Here is a 19826-nt window from a genome sequence, read left to right on the forward strand (position 1 = left end):
AGCATGACTAGGATGGTGTCTTTGTTTACATGTCACATTCTCGCTGTCTGTTTTTATTTCAGAGTTATTTCTCTCGAGGAGGTGCTCCATTTATCGGGGTGATTGTCAGCCCGTATAACCCCAGTAACCCCTCGCCCCTTTCTCAGACCACCTGTCTGCTGGTAGAGGAGGAGAGCGGACCCTCTGGATCTCTGAGTATGTCTCAGCGCATTCACTTACAAATCATTCACAGCAGCTTTAATACTTAATATATTACTGTAGGTAATCAGTGTTCTGTAAATGTTTCATGGTCTTTGTGGGTAGCACTAGAGTCATGGCTGCTGTTAAAGAATAAAGTAACCATGGTGTAAATAATAAAATAAGCCCAGGAACAGCTCAAGCTGAATTTGAATCAGTCTGTGGTGTGTCAGTCAGCATTTCTTGTGTACGAGTGATCGTGTTGTTTGTATTTTAGGGTTTCCATACCGGTTTAACATCCAGTACTCTTCTGAGCTTCCTGATTGGTCGGAAGTGATGAGAAGAGCAGAATGGGTTGTGTTCAAGTACAGGCTGTGTCATGGGTGAGCTGCGTGTTTTATGAGGGAAACCGGCTTTGGCTGGCAGAGGGATGCGAGAATACATGAAAATATAAATATAAAGTTATAAAATTAAATAAAATGCTGCATATTATTCACATTTTATAAACTAGCTTCAAAAAATGTTTCATATTCAAAGTGTTTTAATGTATGCATTAGTATGTTTCCAGCATTGTGTATTAGTATTAGTAGTATTATTTCCAGCATTACTAAAGCTTGCTACAATTTTGGGATATATAAAAAAAAATATATACATGCTTTTTTTTATTAATACTTAATTAAAAAAAAATATTAATAAATATATTAGGGCTGTCAGATGATTAATCGCGATTAATCGCATCCAAAATAAAAGTTTGTGTTTACATAATATATGTGGGTGCACCGTGTATAATTATTTTATATATAGAAAAATACACATGTATGTATATATTTAAGAAATATTTTCATGTACCTGTATATACTTTAGAAATAATTTATATTATATATAAATATACATATTTTATATATAAATAATATTTTTTTTCTTAAATATACATGCATGTGTGTGTGTATTTTTATATATATATATATATATATATATATATATATATATACAAAATAATTATACACAGTGCACCCACATATATTATGTAAACACAAACTTTTATTTTAGATGCGATTAATCGTTTGACAGCCCTAATATATATATATATATATATTTATATACATATCTCATTCTTCTTTCAGGAGTGTACCAATGGGCAGGCTTTTCCGCAGAGATTCTTCTCTGACTTGCCTGGAAAAGGTAATATGTCTCATATCTATCTCATATCTATGAGTGCATATTACACATGAAAATTGCCTTGTCGACAAGATATCAGATTAGCAAGTTTCCTCGCTGCTGTCAGAAGCACTTCTGAGTACACTAGAGATGACGTCATCATTTCAAAGATTTTCAGAGTTTGGTTTGAGGTACTTAGTAGCAAGCAAACAAGATTTTGGCAAACATTTAATACTAAATGTTCACACTTCACAGTGCATATTTAAATGAATTTATTTGACATGCCACTTGAATGAGTTTTGCTAAATAGAAATTATAATATTTTTGTCCGTCCACAGATGCTGAGATCAATCCGGAAGACTTTGGAGCAGGTCTCAGAGGTTGACATGGAGATGTTCCTTGTACAGATAGAAACCTTGTTTCATACACATTTTCTCCCTGAGCCTGGCTCTTCCTCCTCTCATCTTCATGAAGCAATCACACAGCCTCAGTTACTGTCATTCATCTCCTCTGAGCCAGTCAACAGCAGCCATGCTACGGATGAGACATGTGTTACTGATTCTGACAGCCAAGATGAATTGTACACTACAGGACCTGTCAACCATGTAAAAAGCTGTAATGAAGAGGGACAGAAACGGTGTAAATAACTATAAACCTAAGAGTGTGAATGGAAGAAGTTACCAGAGAGAAACCTGCTACTGCAGAGGACAAAAGTGTCATTCACATACATCGTATGTAACATTGCATTCTTGTAGATTTTTGTACTATAAAGTGTTATTTAGTTTTCATAAAAATGAGTTTAACCACACAGCAGCTGTATTTAACATTTTTAATTAAAGTTTGATCACAATGTGCAAGAAAGTGTTTGCAGCACTTAAATAAAATTTTATTATGAAAAAGAGATTAGTTGGATAGGCATGGAGTCACAATTTTAAAGAACGTTTTGACTGTCAAAAGGCCAATTTTTCTGGTTCATTTCAGTATTTCATAAAATAATTTTTTGATTTTAATAATGTTAGAGTAGTAAATGCTGTGAACGCATTTTTACAGCATTTAGTTTGTTTACTAATGTAGTAAACTAATATTAACACGTGGAATCTTATACATTATATAAAAACTTCTGTGTAATACATCGTTTTGGGTATTGGTACGAGACGTTGTGACCCTAACTTGTAAATTATATCTGAACAGAGTCAAACACAAAAGTGCTACTAAAATAGAATTCTAAAACGAAACCAAATATAGATCAAGATGTTTATTTATTCTTTATTTAGCCACCAGAAGACGATGGAATGGAAGAATTAATTACATTATGTTAGTTACTGTGACAGACGGGCGGAACCTTGGGAAGTGTTGATGTTTGCGGGGGGAGTGTTTTAACTGTCGCACTCAGACTCTGAAGTACAAGTGCGAGGATGAAAAGAGTTTAGAGGGCTTTTAAAACAGATAATCGTTTTAAATAATTCATGCGTATGATTAAGCAGGTGTAGCAATACATATCTTGCAACGTTTTAGTGGTCTGCTTAGTTTAATACCGCTCAAACAACGCGCCATGTGGACTTTACTGGACTTTTCTGCTTCCTAGACAGTGTCATTGAAAATACTTTTGTGAATTTAACATGCATAATGAGCCCATAAACTGTCTAATTTGACCCGTATAATAATTAACTAAAGATGAGTGTTCAGTTGATTTTATAATAATATTGGAGCAGATTTATATTCGCCTTGTCAAGCTCGACATGTTGTCCATAAACCTGCTCCGGTTACACTCAGTGATAAGATGTTGTGGACAGAGACACTTTCATTACCGTCCATCACTCTTTGCCTCTGCTCGGACTCATCTGATGAGGACAAACTCATCTCCCTATCTGAAAGCAAGAGGATCTGTCACTGTTTCTCCTTCGTGTCTCTGTCTGAGGTCAAGATTGAGACTGAACAGCAGTATAACAACGTTCAGACCTCCAGTTCTTCGAGTGATCGTCCAGTCGACTCGTGAGTTTCACAGTTCAGGCAGACTGAGAGCTGTACCTGCACCCCTGGTATGGCTGGTACTGAAGCCAATGCAGAAGATCATCGCCATCATACTGGGCAGGTGAGTGAGACTCTCACCAATCCTCCCTTACTGTATAAAAATAAAAGAGGAGTCCTTTAGGTTTTAGAAAACCTAAACCTGGATCATTTTTGTCCAGAAATGTTATACTATATACACAGTATAACAGTATATATATATATATATATATATATATATATATATATATATATATATAATTTAAGCTATTCCTCATTCTTTCAACTTAAATACAAAATGCATAACCCTGTTAAATTAGCTCAACATATCTCACATTGGGTGTCTCTGCCATCATCTTGTGGACAAAAAAAAATATATATATATTTATGATATTTCATGACTCTTGCCAGTTGCCACTAGATGACTTTATAGCAAATGAACTGTTCCCCTGAGTCCGAAAGTAAGTTACTTCCGTTTAGCATTAAGGTTTTAGCATTTTTACTTTTAATTTTGATAATTTCCTTTTTAGGGTTTTCTGCTTTTTGAAGTGCCAGAGATTGTTGACTGTAGTAAGTAAACAGAAAAAATAAAAAAATACAAAATTATTATTATTTTAAAATGTAGGCCAATAACTAATATTATGACCAATAGTACTTACACATTTGTAATTAATCTATCCGATTTTTGGAAAATAACTACATCTAAATGTATTCTGTGTGGATGGATATTTTTGCAGATTATTGTTTTATTATTATTAATGTCTGATTTTATTAATGTTATGGCCAGTAACTGATATAGTGGCCATTATTATAAATCCATACTGTTTTTACCCCTAATTATTGTCTGATGCTGCTAATATAATATAATATTTATTTATTTATTTATTTATTTATTTATTTATTTATCTACAATTTCTATTTTTAAACTATCACACTAAATTAGCTATACTGTACAGTGAAACAGTGTTTAATGCATTATATTGTATAATAGTAGAAGCGTTTACACTCCAAATCAAATGCAAGTCCCTTAAATGCATTAAAAACAGTAATATTGTTTAAAACTGTTTTCTATTGTAATATTATTTAAAATATAATTTATTCCAGTGATCAAAGCTGAATTTTCATCATCATTACTCCAGTCTTCAGTGTCACATTATCCTTCAGAAATCAATCTAATATGATGATTTGATGCTCAAGAAACATTTATTAATATTATCAATGTTGAAAACAGTTGTGCTGCTTGACATTTTTGTGGAAACCACAATGATACATTTTATTTTCAGGATTCTTTGATGAGTAGAGTTTAAAATAAATGCATTTGTGAGAAATATAAATCTTTTATAACAATGTAAAACTCTTTACTGTCACTTTTTATCCTTGCTGAATAAAAGTATTCATTTATTTAAAACAATCTTTTAAGTAGTTGTGAACATCAAATGCACATTTGAAAAACTTACAAAAACCTGCATAACATCCACCTAAAGTCACCATTTATACTTGTCTTTACTGTGGTTAGTAAATGGGGAACGTATAGCCGGTCATTGACACCAAAGTTCTTGGTTTTCAGTAAGGTAAGATAATATTTAATAAGAACTCTGATTCAGATTTCGTGCGTCTCTCTCAGGCTATAGGAGCATCAGAAAATGGTGGATGGCCCTGCCCGACAATAAAAAGCAGCTGTTTCGTGAATGGACATGGCGTCGACGCTGGCACTTGTTGGGAGCTGTGTCGGGACTGCTGTTCTTCATCTCTCTCCTTTTTCTCACCCACCTGGATGAATCTCCTATTACAGGCAGGACCCGACTGCTGTTGTTCAGCAAGGAGGCCTTCATGGAACTGGCTCAGTCCACTGCGGAAGCGGTACGCCTGCTCAAGTCAGCACAAATTGTGTAGTCAGTTTACGTTTTGTACTCAATGCATGAATTTGTAAAGAAAAAGAACCGCACTCTCTAGTTAAATCTCATGAAGATTTATTCATTCACCATGTCCACCATGTGTGGACATGGTGAATGAATGAATAAATCTTCATGAGATTTAACTAGAGAGTGCGGTTCTTTTTCTTTACATTGATCACTGTTTTATAACTCGCACCCAAAAAACGTCTTGGTAGTTGAGCGCGCCTAGTTTGAGCTTTACTATGAATTTACCATCAACGATAATACTTCCAGAGCAATATGTAAGTCTTATGATAGTGTATGCAAATGCTTAGAACTGGTCCAAAAATGTTTGATTTTTATTATGCTATGGGATATTATGAAAATTAAATTTCTCCTCTTTCTCCTTTATTCTGTCTCTCAGTATATGGAGGAGTTTAAGGATTCTCTGATTGCTCCATCGGACCCCAGGCACCAGGCGGTGGAGCTACTGGTTCAGACTCTGGTAAAGAGGAACAAGGATATTGCTGGGATGTCCGCTGTCCCCTGGACCATCCATGTGGTTGACGGCCCACCCATCAACGCATTTGTTTTGCCAGTGAGTCAAATCTGATAACATAATAACCAAATTGTTTGTCTAATAAATAAATCACCTCCATTCAATTTAAAGGGGTCATTGTTTGTTTTTTTTTTTATATTTTTTTTTTTCACTTTTTGTTCTGCCTATTTTTAAAAGCAACTCTGACTGCACAGAAAAACATCTGTCATATACACACACACATGTGTGTGTATATATATATATATATATATATATATATATATATATATATATATATATATACACATTTATATAAACTAAAACTTTTATGTTTGGTGTGATTAAAGGAGAACGCCGGAGCAAAATGAACCTTTGGTCTAATAAAACATCTGTACCTAGTCAACTGTTCTCTGAGATTTGTTTTCATGATAATCGAACCTAAAGAGTTTTATCTCTAAAAACTTTTTAGCATATAACGGTAGTAATGGGGGCATTTAATAAGTAAAAAGAAATAGCTAGTTAATACCACTAACAAGGCTCAAAATAGCCCCACAGTAACACAGTAACATAATGAGGGTCCCTAAATACGAAACGAAAATTACATTTTTGCGTCAACTAACCTTTTAATTCACTGCACATGATTAAAGGAAATCTTGAGACTGATTACTAGAGGAGAAAATTTCTCTGATTTCACAGCTGGAATGATTGTGTGTGTGCATGTGTTTCAGAATGGAGAGATCTTCGTCTTCACGGGAATGCTGCAGGCTGTAGCAGACGTTCATCAGCTGGTCTTTATACTGGGACATGAGATGGCTCACGCTCTGATTGGTCATGCAGTAAGTCCCGCCCACACTGTCAAACCCCTGCACACAGACACCCGACTGGATTTTTGTCATTTAATCAGAAACCATTTTAATTCAGTAATTAATTATGCTAAAAGTAAAGTAACCAAGAGTGTTTAATATTAATATCTGTAAGTATTCTCTCTCTTAGGGTCATTTCGATTTCAATTTAAATGTATATGAGTATTACATGGTCTCGGACAGCCTCTGGCCTTTATAGTTTGGATCAAACTAAATTTGTACTTCCTTTGCTGTGTCTCTCAGCTTTTTTCTGGAAGTGAAACACCCTTCATTAGATTCAAGTGCTATCTTTATCTCTCTTTTGTGTGCGTCATGTTTGACTTTCATCTCTTCACTTGGTTTAAATGAAGAGAAGGAGGCGTCCTGTCTCAGAAGCACTAAGCACTGTTAAGGGTTTGGTTTAAAGAGATGTTTTAGTTTCAGAGCTGTTGCATCACTGCATGCTTATGGGTCTGGTTAGAGTGAGGGAGCTTAGCACTCATGAGGGCTGACATGCTATGGCTGTGAAAAACTAAATTGATTCAGCACAATTTTCTGTGACACTGAACATTCCCTTTAAAGCCAAGCTAACATTATTAGACTCAAGTGTCTCCTTAGTTATTTTAAATCAGCAACAAGCTGACACTAATATGAGACAACTCCTGACTTGTTGAAGATACTACAAACCTGCATGCACACTGTAATCAACGATTATTTTATTCTGGGATCGTACAGTTGAGAGGAAAAAACTATCTCAGTATATTTGATGCACTTGATTTCTTTCTGTTCAGCAAAGGATACTTAAATTGTATCGCTGTTTCCACAAAAAAAGCAGCACAACCTTTTTCAACATGATTAGAAATATGATTAGAAAACAACATGATCAACAATATTAGAAATATTGTTTTTTTTATTAAATAAATGCAATCTTGGTGAACTTAAGAGACTTTCAAAAACATTTGAAAAAATCTTACTGACTGCAAACTTGTTAATGGTTGTGTATGGGGAACACCAACGATGTTTAGAAAATTGTCCAAGCTTCTATTTTCCACTTAGAAGTAGAACAGTGACCGTAAAGTGGCTCCAAAAAAATTTAAAAATATCTCATATTTGTGAGGACCAAACCGAGATTTAAGTTTCATAGTCATTAAAAGTTGTATCTAAAAGAGCAGCATAGACATTTAATAAAAATAAACCTGTTATGTTTAAAAGAATTATAATGGGGGGGAACACACATACATATGGGTTACTTTAAGGGTGAAAAAGTGAAAACCATACATTTAAATGCAAGTAAGCTATATTAATACATTAAAAAGGTATACGACTTACCCCATTTTTGTTTAGTTTTTTTCTGTTTGCTATTGTTTGTTTTTGGGTTCTTTTTTGTTCTGATTTTAAATACAGAAATTGACATTTATGTGTGTATATATATATATATATATATATATATATATTCTTCTGTTTGTAATAAAAAAAATACAATAAAATTTTTTTAAAAAAGGTATACGACTTCATGCTCGTGCAGATGAAACAATTACATAACAAATCTGCTTTGCAGCGTGTAGCTGGCCAGACATGTTTTGGCATATCTGTTGCCCTTCTTTCAGTAGAATGGGTATTGTAATTGCAATTCACTGTGATTTATTATGTCTCTCGTCGTTAAATTGCTTGTTTCCTTTTCTTTGTTTTTCTACATTGTTTCTAATTGGGCATGCTGTCAGAGAATGGGCTGCTAAGCAAGAGTAAAAATGGTTCTTAACACCAAAATACAAACAAATTAGCATAGCAGATAAACGACGAAATCAACAAAGACAGAAAAGCCTGTAATGAATTTCTTTCTCTTTCTCAGGCAGAACAGGCCAGTTTGTCTCACGTGGTGGACCTGCTGTCTATCGTCCTGCTAACGGCGATCTGGGCCATATGTCCTCGGGACAGTTTAGCTCTTCTGGGCCAGTGGATTCAGGGCAAACTAATGCAGGTGACGCTACGCTTACCCTTTTTCAATCGATTCCTTATCTGCCTTCATTCCACTGAAGTTAAGCTGGTCTTGAACCAGAGATGTTCACAGCTAATCAAGACACTTCATTTTGCCAGTCTGTTTGAAATTAAACACATTTTTCCCCCCTCTGTTGAACACAAAAGAAGATTTTTTTGAAGAATATGGGTAACTGAACAGTTTTTGGTCCTCATTGACTTCCATAGTTGGAATAAAAAAACAGTTGGTGCCCCACAACTGTTTGGTTCTGATTATGAACATTCTTCAAAATATCTTCTTTTGTGTTCAACAGACGAAAGAAATTCATACACGTTTGGAACAATATGAGGTTTAGTAAATGATGAATTTTAGTTCAAGTTCAATACCTTTATTGACCTACTTAAATGATGAATTTTAAGGTGAACTCTCCGTGAACTATGCCTTTAAGACATTGATGGGACTTGGGTTTATGTTGGGTTTGTCCATTAACAATGCAAACTCTCCTTAAATATTGATTCTAAAATCCCTAAAAGACCCTTTAAACAAGAATTATACTCCTCCACTCGAGCTCAAAGTAACCTTCTCAAGTACTCTCTCAACACCATTATAAAACAATAACAGTATCTCAGAGGAGATCTTATTTGGGTTTCTAAAGACTAAATTCAGCTACATTTATTTATCTTCTAAATGGATATTGAATTAGCATTTTCTGAATCACTTTGCGGCATACAACAAAGGCCCACTTTCAATTTAATTGTACTTCAGTTTTTTTAATGGTGTTTTTCTTCTAAGATACCATGTACTCGCCTACTCCTCTTTTTATGTGAGAATTTTCATCCTTTTTTTCCCCCCTTGTTTTTCATCTTCTTTGCCTATTATATTTAAAATAAATTACATTTTAATGGGTGGGCTTTTTATCTCCTAGTCATTTTGTTCTCCAAATATGGTTCACTTTATTCTGTCCATCTTCCTCTGTTTACCCAATATAACTCGTGTGTGCGCTGTCAGAATAGCTCATTTAACTGCACGTTCTCTCTCATTTCCTCTGTCTGTGTTGTAGTTCTTATTTGACCGGCCCTTCAGTCGTAAGCTGGAGGCAGAGGCGGACCAGGTTGGCCTACAGCTGGCTGCCAAGGTACTGGAGATATTATCAGATTCTGGACAGTCTTCTTGTAGCAACACCAAGCTTTTGGTTCAATTCCAAGGGAACGCATACTGATAAAATCTCCTCCTAAAATGCACTATAAGTTCTGTTTCACAGGGTAAGCAGCTTATATGTTTATTCAGGTTTCAGATTGTTGCAGAAGTGCAGCTGCAAGTAGACTTTCGGTGTTTCCGGTGAATTTCGCCTATTTTTACACCTTGTAACTGAATTTGTTTGGGAAAAAAAATGTCCAAAATTCCTTGAATTGACACAGACAACACTTTCTGTTCAGTAAATCAGACTAAATCAAGATGATTCATGCAGTTTATAGCTCAGCGTTATTTTAGTCATCTTTTTATACTTTATAGTATTTATAAATATTTTGAATTAGCATTTTCAAATTTTAGTTTGTTTAAAAAAAATTATTTAAATTTGTTTAGTTTTCTGTATAGCTTGAATGTTTATTTCAGTTTTAGTAACTTCAGTACTTTAAATGTATTCTTTAATTAAGTTTAGGTTTTCCATCTAATAAACTTATTTTAGCTCTAATTCAATTTCTGAAAACTATTTTTACTGTTACTGTTATATCTACTGTTATATCTATGCTTTGGCATTAGGTATAGTTTAATGTAGAGCATGTCCATTAACTGACATTTAAAGAATAAAAAAGAAAAGATTTTCCTCCTCTCGTAAATTTGATTGCATGGTGATTACAGTCCTGGTCAAAATTGATGGCACCCCTGGTAAATATGATCAAAACTGGCTGTAAAAAATAAATCTGCGTTGTTTATCCTTTTGACCTTTCATTAAAAAAAAATCACAAAAATCTAACCTTTCATTGAAGTAAAAGAATTGAAAGTGGGTGTAAATCACTTTATGAAATACATGTTTTTCTCCAAAACACGCTGGCCATAATTGTTGGCACCCCTAGAATAAAAAATGTTTCTGAAATACATTTCCATTAATATTTAAACTTTTAAGCACACCAGGGTGACTAGAAACAGGGTGATCATATTTACCAGGGGTGCCATCAATTTTGACCATGACTGTAAATCTGATTGATTCAAAAACTGTGTGTGTGGTGTGAAACAGTCCTAAGCTGCATTGGCGCCTGACAAATGTAAAAAAAAATTTGAATGTGATAAATGATCTGTAAGATTCTTTGTTATATATGTTTTTTACCTATTAGCGTTTTCGTCAATCCAATCACAAGAGGGTGTAAACAGGGACTGCATTTGAAAACGAAGGCAGTGACTTGGCCTCGCTGCCCTATCAGGGATTGATTTTCCAGGCAGCGTTTGCACATGACGGTTCCTCACGAAACTGATTCCGGACAGACTTCTGAGGCAGTGTTGCAGTTTAATAAACTACACTAAAATAGAGCAAGTTTTATACGACTACAATAGTAATTTCTAGCTAGAAAACATTGATCAAAAATGTACATTTACACAAACTGATGACCGGCCGCAACTTTTAGACGTCTTTATCCTTTATTTTTCTAGCTCAACTGTCACAGACTGGAAACTGATGATTACACATTTGACCAGAGTGTAGCTTTCATGTGGTCAAATGTAATTGAACGGCCACAAAAGACCACCTGACCTAATGTTTAAACATTATGGGAAGTGCGCCAGCCAGACAGGAGTTAAACTTTTTCGGCTGAGGACCTAAGTTTGGTTTGAAGTCAAATAACGTACTGTACCAAGCACAATGTTCTCTCACCATTCCTGATTTCTAACACTTGGTCTTGCGTCTGTCAGAGCAGAAACGAAAGCTTCTGCTTTCTGTACGTTTTTGCGTCGTCTCTTAATACTAGATGTAAACAGGGCCTTATACAGTATTACATGCTTGACTCAAATTGCAAATAAAGTAACTTTTGAAGTCATTCCTAGGAATTAGACCAGGGTTCCTCAAACTCAGGACAGTGGCCCTCCGGGACCGAGTTTGAGGAACACTGAATTAAACACTTCAACTTTTATGCCACTCTGAATTAAAGCTGTAATGTGTGATGACTAGAAAACTGGATAAATGAAATCCCTGAGACACAACTCAGGGGAACCTACTGTATATCAGTCGTTTATAGCCGTAGTATCCTACATGACCTCTAGGTGGCACTGTTACTTTACAAACTGCTTCATGGAAGCGTTTCACTGCATGTGGCAATGGTCTGATTCACGGTGTAGTGCTCTTCCTGTCAGCATGTCTCCTGATCCCATGCTTGGCATCATTATGGAGAAACAGTCAATTCCCTTCCATCTCTTATAGTAGTAATAACGGGCCGCCTGCTGCTCGTAAATGGGCCCAGATCCGGCCTGCCGCTGCCGGCTCGGTGGTGGACACAGGCACGTTGCATGGCTAGCTGGACTCAGTCATGATTCATGCTGTCCGTGAGCCAGCCCGCTCTCGGCTTTAGCTCCAGCTAATGACGTTGTCCAGAGCGTGGAGCGCCCGTCGGGTCGTGTGCGTGACGTGTCATCTCCCTGTGTGCTTCCTTTGATGATGGCAGGGCTTTAACATGCCAGATCTTTCATGTGTATTTGAGATTTGTGTGTGTTTCTGACAGGCGTGTGCTGATGTGAGGGCGGCCACAGTGTTTTGGCAGCAGATGGAGATCTATGATCAGTTGAGTGGCCAACCAACCATCCCCGAATGGCTGTCCACACACCCTTCCCACCAAAACCGCGTCAGACAGCTGGACCGCCTCGTTCCTGAGGTAAAGCACACACAAGCAAATACATGCATCATTAGACATCAGTATACAGGTTTATATGAGTGAAACCTTTCCATACAAATGCTAAACATGTACATCAGTATGGTGGTATTTGAATTGATCTAAAAATAAAGAACCGTTAAAGCCATGGCCTAGCATACTTATTCTCAATCATGCTAAGCTTTGGCACCCATGCATTATTTCCCAGTTGCATCCTCAATCCCATTTCCCTGGTCTTCACCGTAATTTCCAGTTTTCTCAAAAAAAAAAGTGGCAAACATATGGACTGTGGAGGACTAGAAGTAGCAGTTAAAGTCCTACATAAAAGGAAAAATCAATTGTCAGTGTATTTATCAGAAAATTTAATATGTAAATAATAGGGCTTTGAATAGATTAAAATTGTTATGCTTACTTTTACAATCAATAACACACTTATCGTTAAATCAAGTATACACCGTTTATCTTCATAACATTCATTTTGTCATTTGCTATATCCAGAAAAGTAAACCATCAGATTTAAGGATGATTCTCACAAAACGGTGTTTTCCGCAAGTAAATTTAGGTTTCTTTCCAAAAAAAGGACACCAAAATAACCAAATGATTTTACTCGCGGTAAATCAAGGAAACAAAGACTTCAATCTAACAATATTGAGCTATAACAATGATTCGCTTTCTGTAGATAAAAGTATCCAAACAGTTGCTCACCTGTCTAATAAAACACATAATATATTGAAGGGTCTTTGGTGTTTACATGGTTTCTACGGAAGTAAAACCGGAAATCGAGGGTAACCCGAATATGACGACACAATGACACTGGTTAAATTACTGATTTCTATGGATTTAAATGTGTACTTACATTATCCCAAACGCTTCCAATAAGTCAACAAAATATATAATATTGTTTTAGTGTTTTTGGAATAATTTAATCTAAAAATCTTACATATTGTGTTTTTAAGTGTTATGTACAGAGCTGCATGAACTCCTCAGATTTGTGTATAACCTGATGATTATATTCTCCATCCTGATTTGAGATGATCCAAAGAGCCATCTTGAGCTTTAATAGAAGCAAGGTCTAAGAAATGCTATTGTTTAGTTATGTGATGAGATCATTCATATGTATGACTGGTGTTTCCAATACTACTAATGCACAAGCGGAGAGCTGTTTTCTGTATTTAACTTAAGGAATATGTCTGACCTGGATACACCGTTTTCTTGATTTAAAGAGTGCCCATCAGAAACGCGCACTGTAGGGCTCGCAGACACGTCTGAAATCCAGACTCCATCATAGCTAACGAGACGTCTGGAGACCCCTCTGCTCTGGAGCAAACTCCACCTTCTACACACGTGCATTGTGGAAATGAACAAATAAATGCTCTACTGCTGAAGGAGAAAACCAAACACAAAGGCCTGGAGGATCCATGAAACTCAACATTCATATGATGGAATCCTGAGATCAGTACCAGTAGCCACAGAAGAGAGCCTTCATAAGTGATTGAAGCTAAATAATTCACGCGGTACATCAAGATATATAGTGCAATGCATGATAGTGATTTGTTGGAGCGTGAATTGAACTCCATCAAGATCTTATGCTTGATTCTGAACAACTGCAATTTCCTCTCAAAAAATATATGCCTAATATATGCCAAGTTCTGTCATTAAACTCTAGATGGCGCAGGCTGATGATATTCACAGCGTTTACTACTTGGCACAAGCTGATTGGTTCATGTCGCATCTGCAGCCAATGAGCTTCCCGTTTACAGCGCACTTTCAGAGTTCCTCCGAGAGTCTCCATCTTCCCCAGCTCAATCTGTATAGATATGCTATGGGTTAATATATACACTCACCTAAAGGATTATTAGGAACACCATACTAAGGGCCAATCCCAATTCTACCCCTTACCCCTTCCCTTTCCCCTAGCCCTACCCCTTCGCCTTCCCCTTGACCCTTGAAACAGAGTGGCAATGCGTAGGGGTGAAAATATTCCCCTAAGAAATGGGACACCACTACGCCTCCGTTAAACGTCATCATAAGTCGTCGCTAGCGCCTACGTCACAGGAGATGCGCCGATGTTTATCACAACTTCCAAGATCCCGTCGACAGCTGCAGTTATCTCAGTCGCGTGGGTTACAGCTATTTTCTTGCATCTTGTGAAGTTCGCAGGAAACAACGGAGACGACGAAAATATGTTGCGGGACTATCACTAGCAAACTACAGTAATTTTAGCGATTTTTTTCTTTTTTTTTATTTTTTTTTTTACAAACGTTTCTGTGAAGAAACTGACCGTAAATATGAACACAATATTGAATGTAACATAAAGCAAATCATTATTTGTCGTTATAATACTTATTAAAGCCACAAATACTTAAATTTATGGGTCTCCTTTGTCGCTTGGGCAGCCAGCCTGGGTTAGCAGTGACACTTCTCATACCCCTTCGTTTGAAGTGTGCTCCCGAAAAATCTTCGTTTGAAGGGCTATCTGGCCCTTCACCCTAGCCCTCCCCCTCCAACCAAAAGAGAATTGGGACAACCCTACCCCTTCACGTGGACACGCAAAACGGAGGGGAAGGGGAAAGTGAAGGGGTAAGGGGTAGAATTGGGATTGGCCCTAATACTGTGTTTGACCACCTTTCGCCTTCAGAACTGCCTTAATTCTACGTGGCATTGATTCAACAAGGACCTGAAAGCATTCTTTAGAAATGTTGGCGCATATTGATTGGATAGCATCTTGCAGTTGATGGAGATTTGCGGGATGCACATCCAGGGCATGAAGCTCCTGTTCCACCACATCCCAAAGATGCTCTATTGGGTTGAGATCTGGTGACTGTGGGGGCCATTTTAGTACAGTGAACTCATTGTCATGTTCAAGAAACAATTTACATTTTGAATTCAGGGGGCATTTAAGAATCGATATTGGTTCGTAAAAAATCGAATCGATTAAAATAGAGCAATCGATGTATTATTATTATTTTTTTTTTACAAATTACAAATGCATATTAAATATCGACATTTTTTTTAAAAGTAACCTGTGGGATATCTGTTGGTCTTAAAAAAAAATTGTGGATTATGTGTTCCTCTGTTGTGTAGGCTATGTTAAGTATCTGATGTTAGGCAGCAGATGGGAAAATATAAATCATTATAAATCATGTAAATCATTTTCACACTTTTAAGAGTCTTAAAAAAATTTAAAATAAACATAAAAAAATCTGGCATTGAGACAACTACTATAAAAGGATGAAATATTAGCATATTGCAATATGTTGCTTGCAAAAACATCCCCTCACACAATTCACAGCTACGACCGTCAACAGAGAAAGGCAGATGGCGTAGTTACAGCATCCACCAGCAGGGGCAAAATGGATGATCCCAACCCCTAACCACTTTCTTTAAACAAAGAGCTCGGATTAACATACTTTTCATCGACTAAACTGTATATTGTAGAACAGCATGGACAGTCATCTACAGGAGCTTCGGCAGAAGGTTGCGCGTCAATGTGTGAATTTTAGTGGCATGCAGGGGCCTTACTTGACCTGAGCTTGAACTCTTTAACAGTTCTGCCTGCATACTCACACACTCCAAACACATAAGCAACAGATGGCCAGGACACTAATTGTCCATCAACTGTAATGTGTGTGTGTTTCTGTTGTTGAGTGGAAGCTATTACTCCTTCGGGAAGTTATTTCAAAACGCCCTCCATCTCTCTCTGTTCTCACCCTCTTTAACCTGAGCCAATGGAGAGTCGTCCTCCGTGTTCTCGCTAATGAGAATTACCGTGTGTGTGTGTGTGAGAAAGAGACAGTCTGCCTTCTGGTGCATGTTACAAGTGAATTTTGAAGATGTCACCTTTATAAGAGTGACTGTTTGAGAGTAACTTGTCTGACTTGTCAAAGAAGTTCAAAATTCCAATGGCAGGTTGATGTGTATATTACTTAAACACTTTCACATTAGTGTAAAACATCAGAGAGAAAGATGACAGACTTATAATTGGATTTTTGTTCAGTTGGTTTTGAATAAAATTCATTAAAATAATAGTATGTATGTGTGCATGTTACACGTTATATTTTTTATATAATGTATATATATATTATTTGCATATGTTTATCATACATATTTCAAATATATTTACACATTTATATTTATAATTTATTCAGCCTGGTTTCATCCTTTACTGGCATTGTTTTTGGAGCTAAATTCCTTTACGAACAAAGATAGAACGGAAAAAAATTATAATAATTTCTGAAAACATTCCGAAAATGGTTTAGTGACTTAGTAGCCTGGGAAAAACCAGACAACTTCCGGCAAATTTAGATTTGATCTGTAAGTTAGTCTGGCAAAGAGCTCATTCAAGCCCATTTCCAATCCGCCGAAATCGCGGCACTAATCAGAAACGTTGAGGCGGGCTTTACACGATGACGACAGTGCTGGGATTTTGAAGCAGATTTTGTAGCCTACATTACAAAGATGGATGCCGCCGTCGAACATCACTTGTTCGAATCAGCTATCGTGTCTGTTTTAAGTGATTTGAACGTGTCCTTTTTGTTAAAAACCGAGCAAAGAACAACACTCGGAGATGTTTCTCCGCCGGCCGCCGCTCTGCAAACTTCATCTCCTTCATCGCTCTGATTGGTTTTAGGTCTATCCGCGACGTCCGTTGGTGACGCCCCTCTGGAAATGATTTGTCTATGACACTTTCCCAGACCATAAGTTACAACTGAGAATGGTCTGGTTTTAACCAGGCTAGTGACTTAGCATCAAGTAAACTAGATGCATTTAAAGAATGCATCTGCTTTTTAAAACTTAAATTGTTCTATGTCACTTTGGTCGCAAGTATGCTACTGACGTGACCCTCTTGGGTAATTGTTTTCAAGTTTATTCCAGCCACTCTTTCATCGAGTGTCATTTGTTTTGTAGTTTCCCTAATGGCCTGGTTCTCAAACATTGCAGTGTTGCTTAAAACTGCCTGTCTTTCTGGATTGAGTGTGTATTTAGCTGTTCAGTTTGATATGTTCTCCTTTGGGCAGATGGTTCAGAAATTGAATAAAAATTTAACTAGAAGATTATTTATGTTAAGTGTCCTTTGTGCTGGTGCTCTGGTTGTTTATGTTTCAAGGGGCATTATTGATCTAGTGTTATGAGGGCTGTTGCTTCATCACCCCTAATAGAGGTCAGGGGTCACCAGACAGAAAACAAATCAGTCTTTGTAAACGCATGTGGATGTGTTTAATGTAGGAGATCTTCGTCAATGTTCATCCATCCATCCAATAACTACGTCAAACCATCCATCCGGATTTTCTATCAATATTTCCATCATTCCATCGATCCATTTCTTCAAATAATGATTCCAATCCAAATTCAATGTCACTATCTCCATCCATCCATCCATCCATCCATCTATTTTTAATAACTTTTCCAATCAATCCATCACATCCATCCATCCTTAAAGCTCTTTCCCATCCATCCATCCATCCATCCATCCTTAAAGCTCTTTCCCATCCATCCATCCATCCATCATTAAAACTCGTTCCCATCCATCCATACTTAAAGCTCTTTCCCATCCATCCATCCATCATTAAAACTCGTTCCCATCCATCCATCCTTAAAGCTCTTTCCCATCCATCCATCCATCCACCCATCCTTAAAGCTCTTTTCCATCCATCCATCCTTAAAGCTCTTTCCCATCCATCATCCATCCTTAAAACTCATTCCTATCCATCCTTAACTCGTTCCCATCCATTCATCCATCCATCCTTAAAGCTCTTTCCCATCCATCCATCTATCTATTTTTTTAATAACTTTTCAAATCAATCATTTAGATTTCACATCCATCCATCCATCCATCCATCCATCCTTAAAGCTCTTTCCCATCCATCAATCTTTCTATTTTTAATAACTTTTCAAATCAATCCATCTAGATTTCACGTCCATCCATTGGTCCATCCTTAAAGCTCTTTCCCATCCATCCATCTATCCATCCTTAAAACTCTTTCCCATCCATCAATCCATCCATGTTTAAATCTCTTTCCCATCCATCCATCCATCCATCCATGTTTAAAGCTCTTTCCCATCCATCCATCCATCCATCCATCGAGATTTGTTTAAAACTCTTTCCCATCCATCCATATTTCTTATCACTACACTGTCCGTCCATCCCGTTCCCTTGGTGGAGATGAGGAGATGGTAGGTTTGTAGGTCAAAGCTCAAATACATCTGTATTAATCTGTGTCATTCTGTGTTGTTATAGGCTCTGGAGCTCCGTGCACGCTGTGACTGTCCCGCCCTCCCCGAAGTTGACCCCCGTGTTGTTTTTTACAAGAGTGTAAAATTGCTTCTAGACAAAATTGAAAAACAAGAGCTGATGGAAAAAGAGGAAAAGATTGAGAAAGAGAGAGCTGGAGTCATGTTGCCACTCCCCCAAACCCATCCCGTCCCGGCTCAAGGGTCTCAGCCTCAGCTTGGGGGAGTGCTGGCCACATCCGCTCTGCCACAAACTCTGCTTAGTAAATGAGACTTGATGAAATGTGACTGACAGGGACAAATTCAAGCTTTCCTTTTCATTTCTCTTTTTCAAGTCCATTGGCTCTGAACAAGGCCTGAGAGGATCGTCAGATAGAACTGGACAATTTTAATTTTGAATCCATTACATTAGTTGTCACTTTAATACACATTTGTTACCTAGGTCAATTGCTGTGGTAATAGTCTGTACGATTATTTGGAATAGGCATATGTACATCATTTGTGTGTGATGCTTGAGTTTGTGCCCTAAATTCAAGTATCCGCCGCAGTGCGTTCGTGTTAATAATGGAGCTATTCTAAATGGGCTTTTAATTAGATTTAATGATGTTATTAGCATAAGACCCCTGTGAAGTTGAATGCATAATGTTGTATAGTACATTATTCATCAAACATCTGCCTTTGCTTTAATGTCCTCTATAGGTTCTATCCTGTGATATAACTCTGATGTATATCAGCTAATGTCACTGTCTTTAAAGCTGCATGGAGCTGTGGACACACTTCATTATTTAAAGGATTTGTCAATGGCCAGCGGACGCCAAATGAGTCCAACGCTTGCATTCTTGGCAAGTGTTGATTTTATTTTTTTAAATGCACTGTGAATATGTGACTGAAATTACACTCAAGATAAATTAATTTCACTCAGCATTTGTACATTTTTTCAGCTCCTTATAAACTGTTTCGAGTGAATGATATTTGCTTTAATAAGTATACATTGTTATTTAATATGAGAATTCAGGAATTGATGGCCCAAATCTGAAGGGGTTTGCTGTGAATTATGGAGGGCTACTTCTCACATGAAATACCACCGGCATTCACTTTTGGAGAAGTTTTTGGATCCAGAACTAGAGGTGAGTTCACCCTCAAGAGCATCTCATTGTATTCTTGTGGTAA

The 19826-nt window shown here is 36.9% G+C and overlaps 2 protein-coding genes across 2 annotated transcripts in view; both read left to right on the plus strand.

The window, feature by feature from the left end:
- Positions 1–2143, plus strand: part of mysm1 (Myb-like, SWIRM and MPN domains 1) — a 64643-nt gene extending 62500 nt beyond the window's left edge. Inside the window, exons 17-20 of the mRNA XM_039692952.2 lie at positions 63–195; positions 455–560; positions 1302–1359; positions 1674–2143. Coding sequence (XP_039548886.2) covers positions 63–195; positions 455–560; positions 1302–1359; positions 1674–1982 — 606 coding nt within the window. The 3' untranslated portion in view covers positions 1983–2143. The remainder of the gene's footprint in view (positions 1–62; positions 196–454; positions 561–1301; positions 1360–1673) is intronic.
- A 517-nt stretch (positions 2144–2660) lies between these two features.
- oma1 (OMA1 zinc metallopeptidase) lies at positions 2661–19578 on the plus strand. Its single transcript, XM_039692954.2, has 8 exons — positions 2661–3427; positions 4974–5202; positions 5641–5814; positions 6483–6590; positions 8446–8574; positions 9632–9706; positions 12279–12428; positions 18664–19578. The coding sequence occupies exons 1-8, from the start codon at positions 3075–3077 to the stop codon at positions 18925–18927; spliced, it is 1482 nt and encodes a 493-aa protein (XP_039548888.2). The 5' UTR covers positions 2661–3074; the 3' UTR covers positions 18928–19578.
- The last annotated feature ends 248 nt before the right edge of the window (positions 19579–19826 follow it).

The sequence above is a fragment of the Pimephales promelas genome, chromosome 13 (genome assembly GCF_988280905.1).
Source record: "Pimephales promelas chromosome 13, fPimPro1.hap1.1, whole genome shotgun sequence".
In the NCBI taxonomy this organism is placed as follows: Eukaryota; Metazoa; Chordata; class Actinopteri; order Cypriniformes; family Leuciscidae; genus Pimephales; species Pimephales promelas.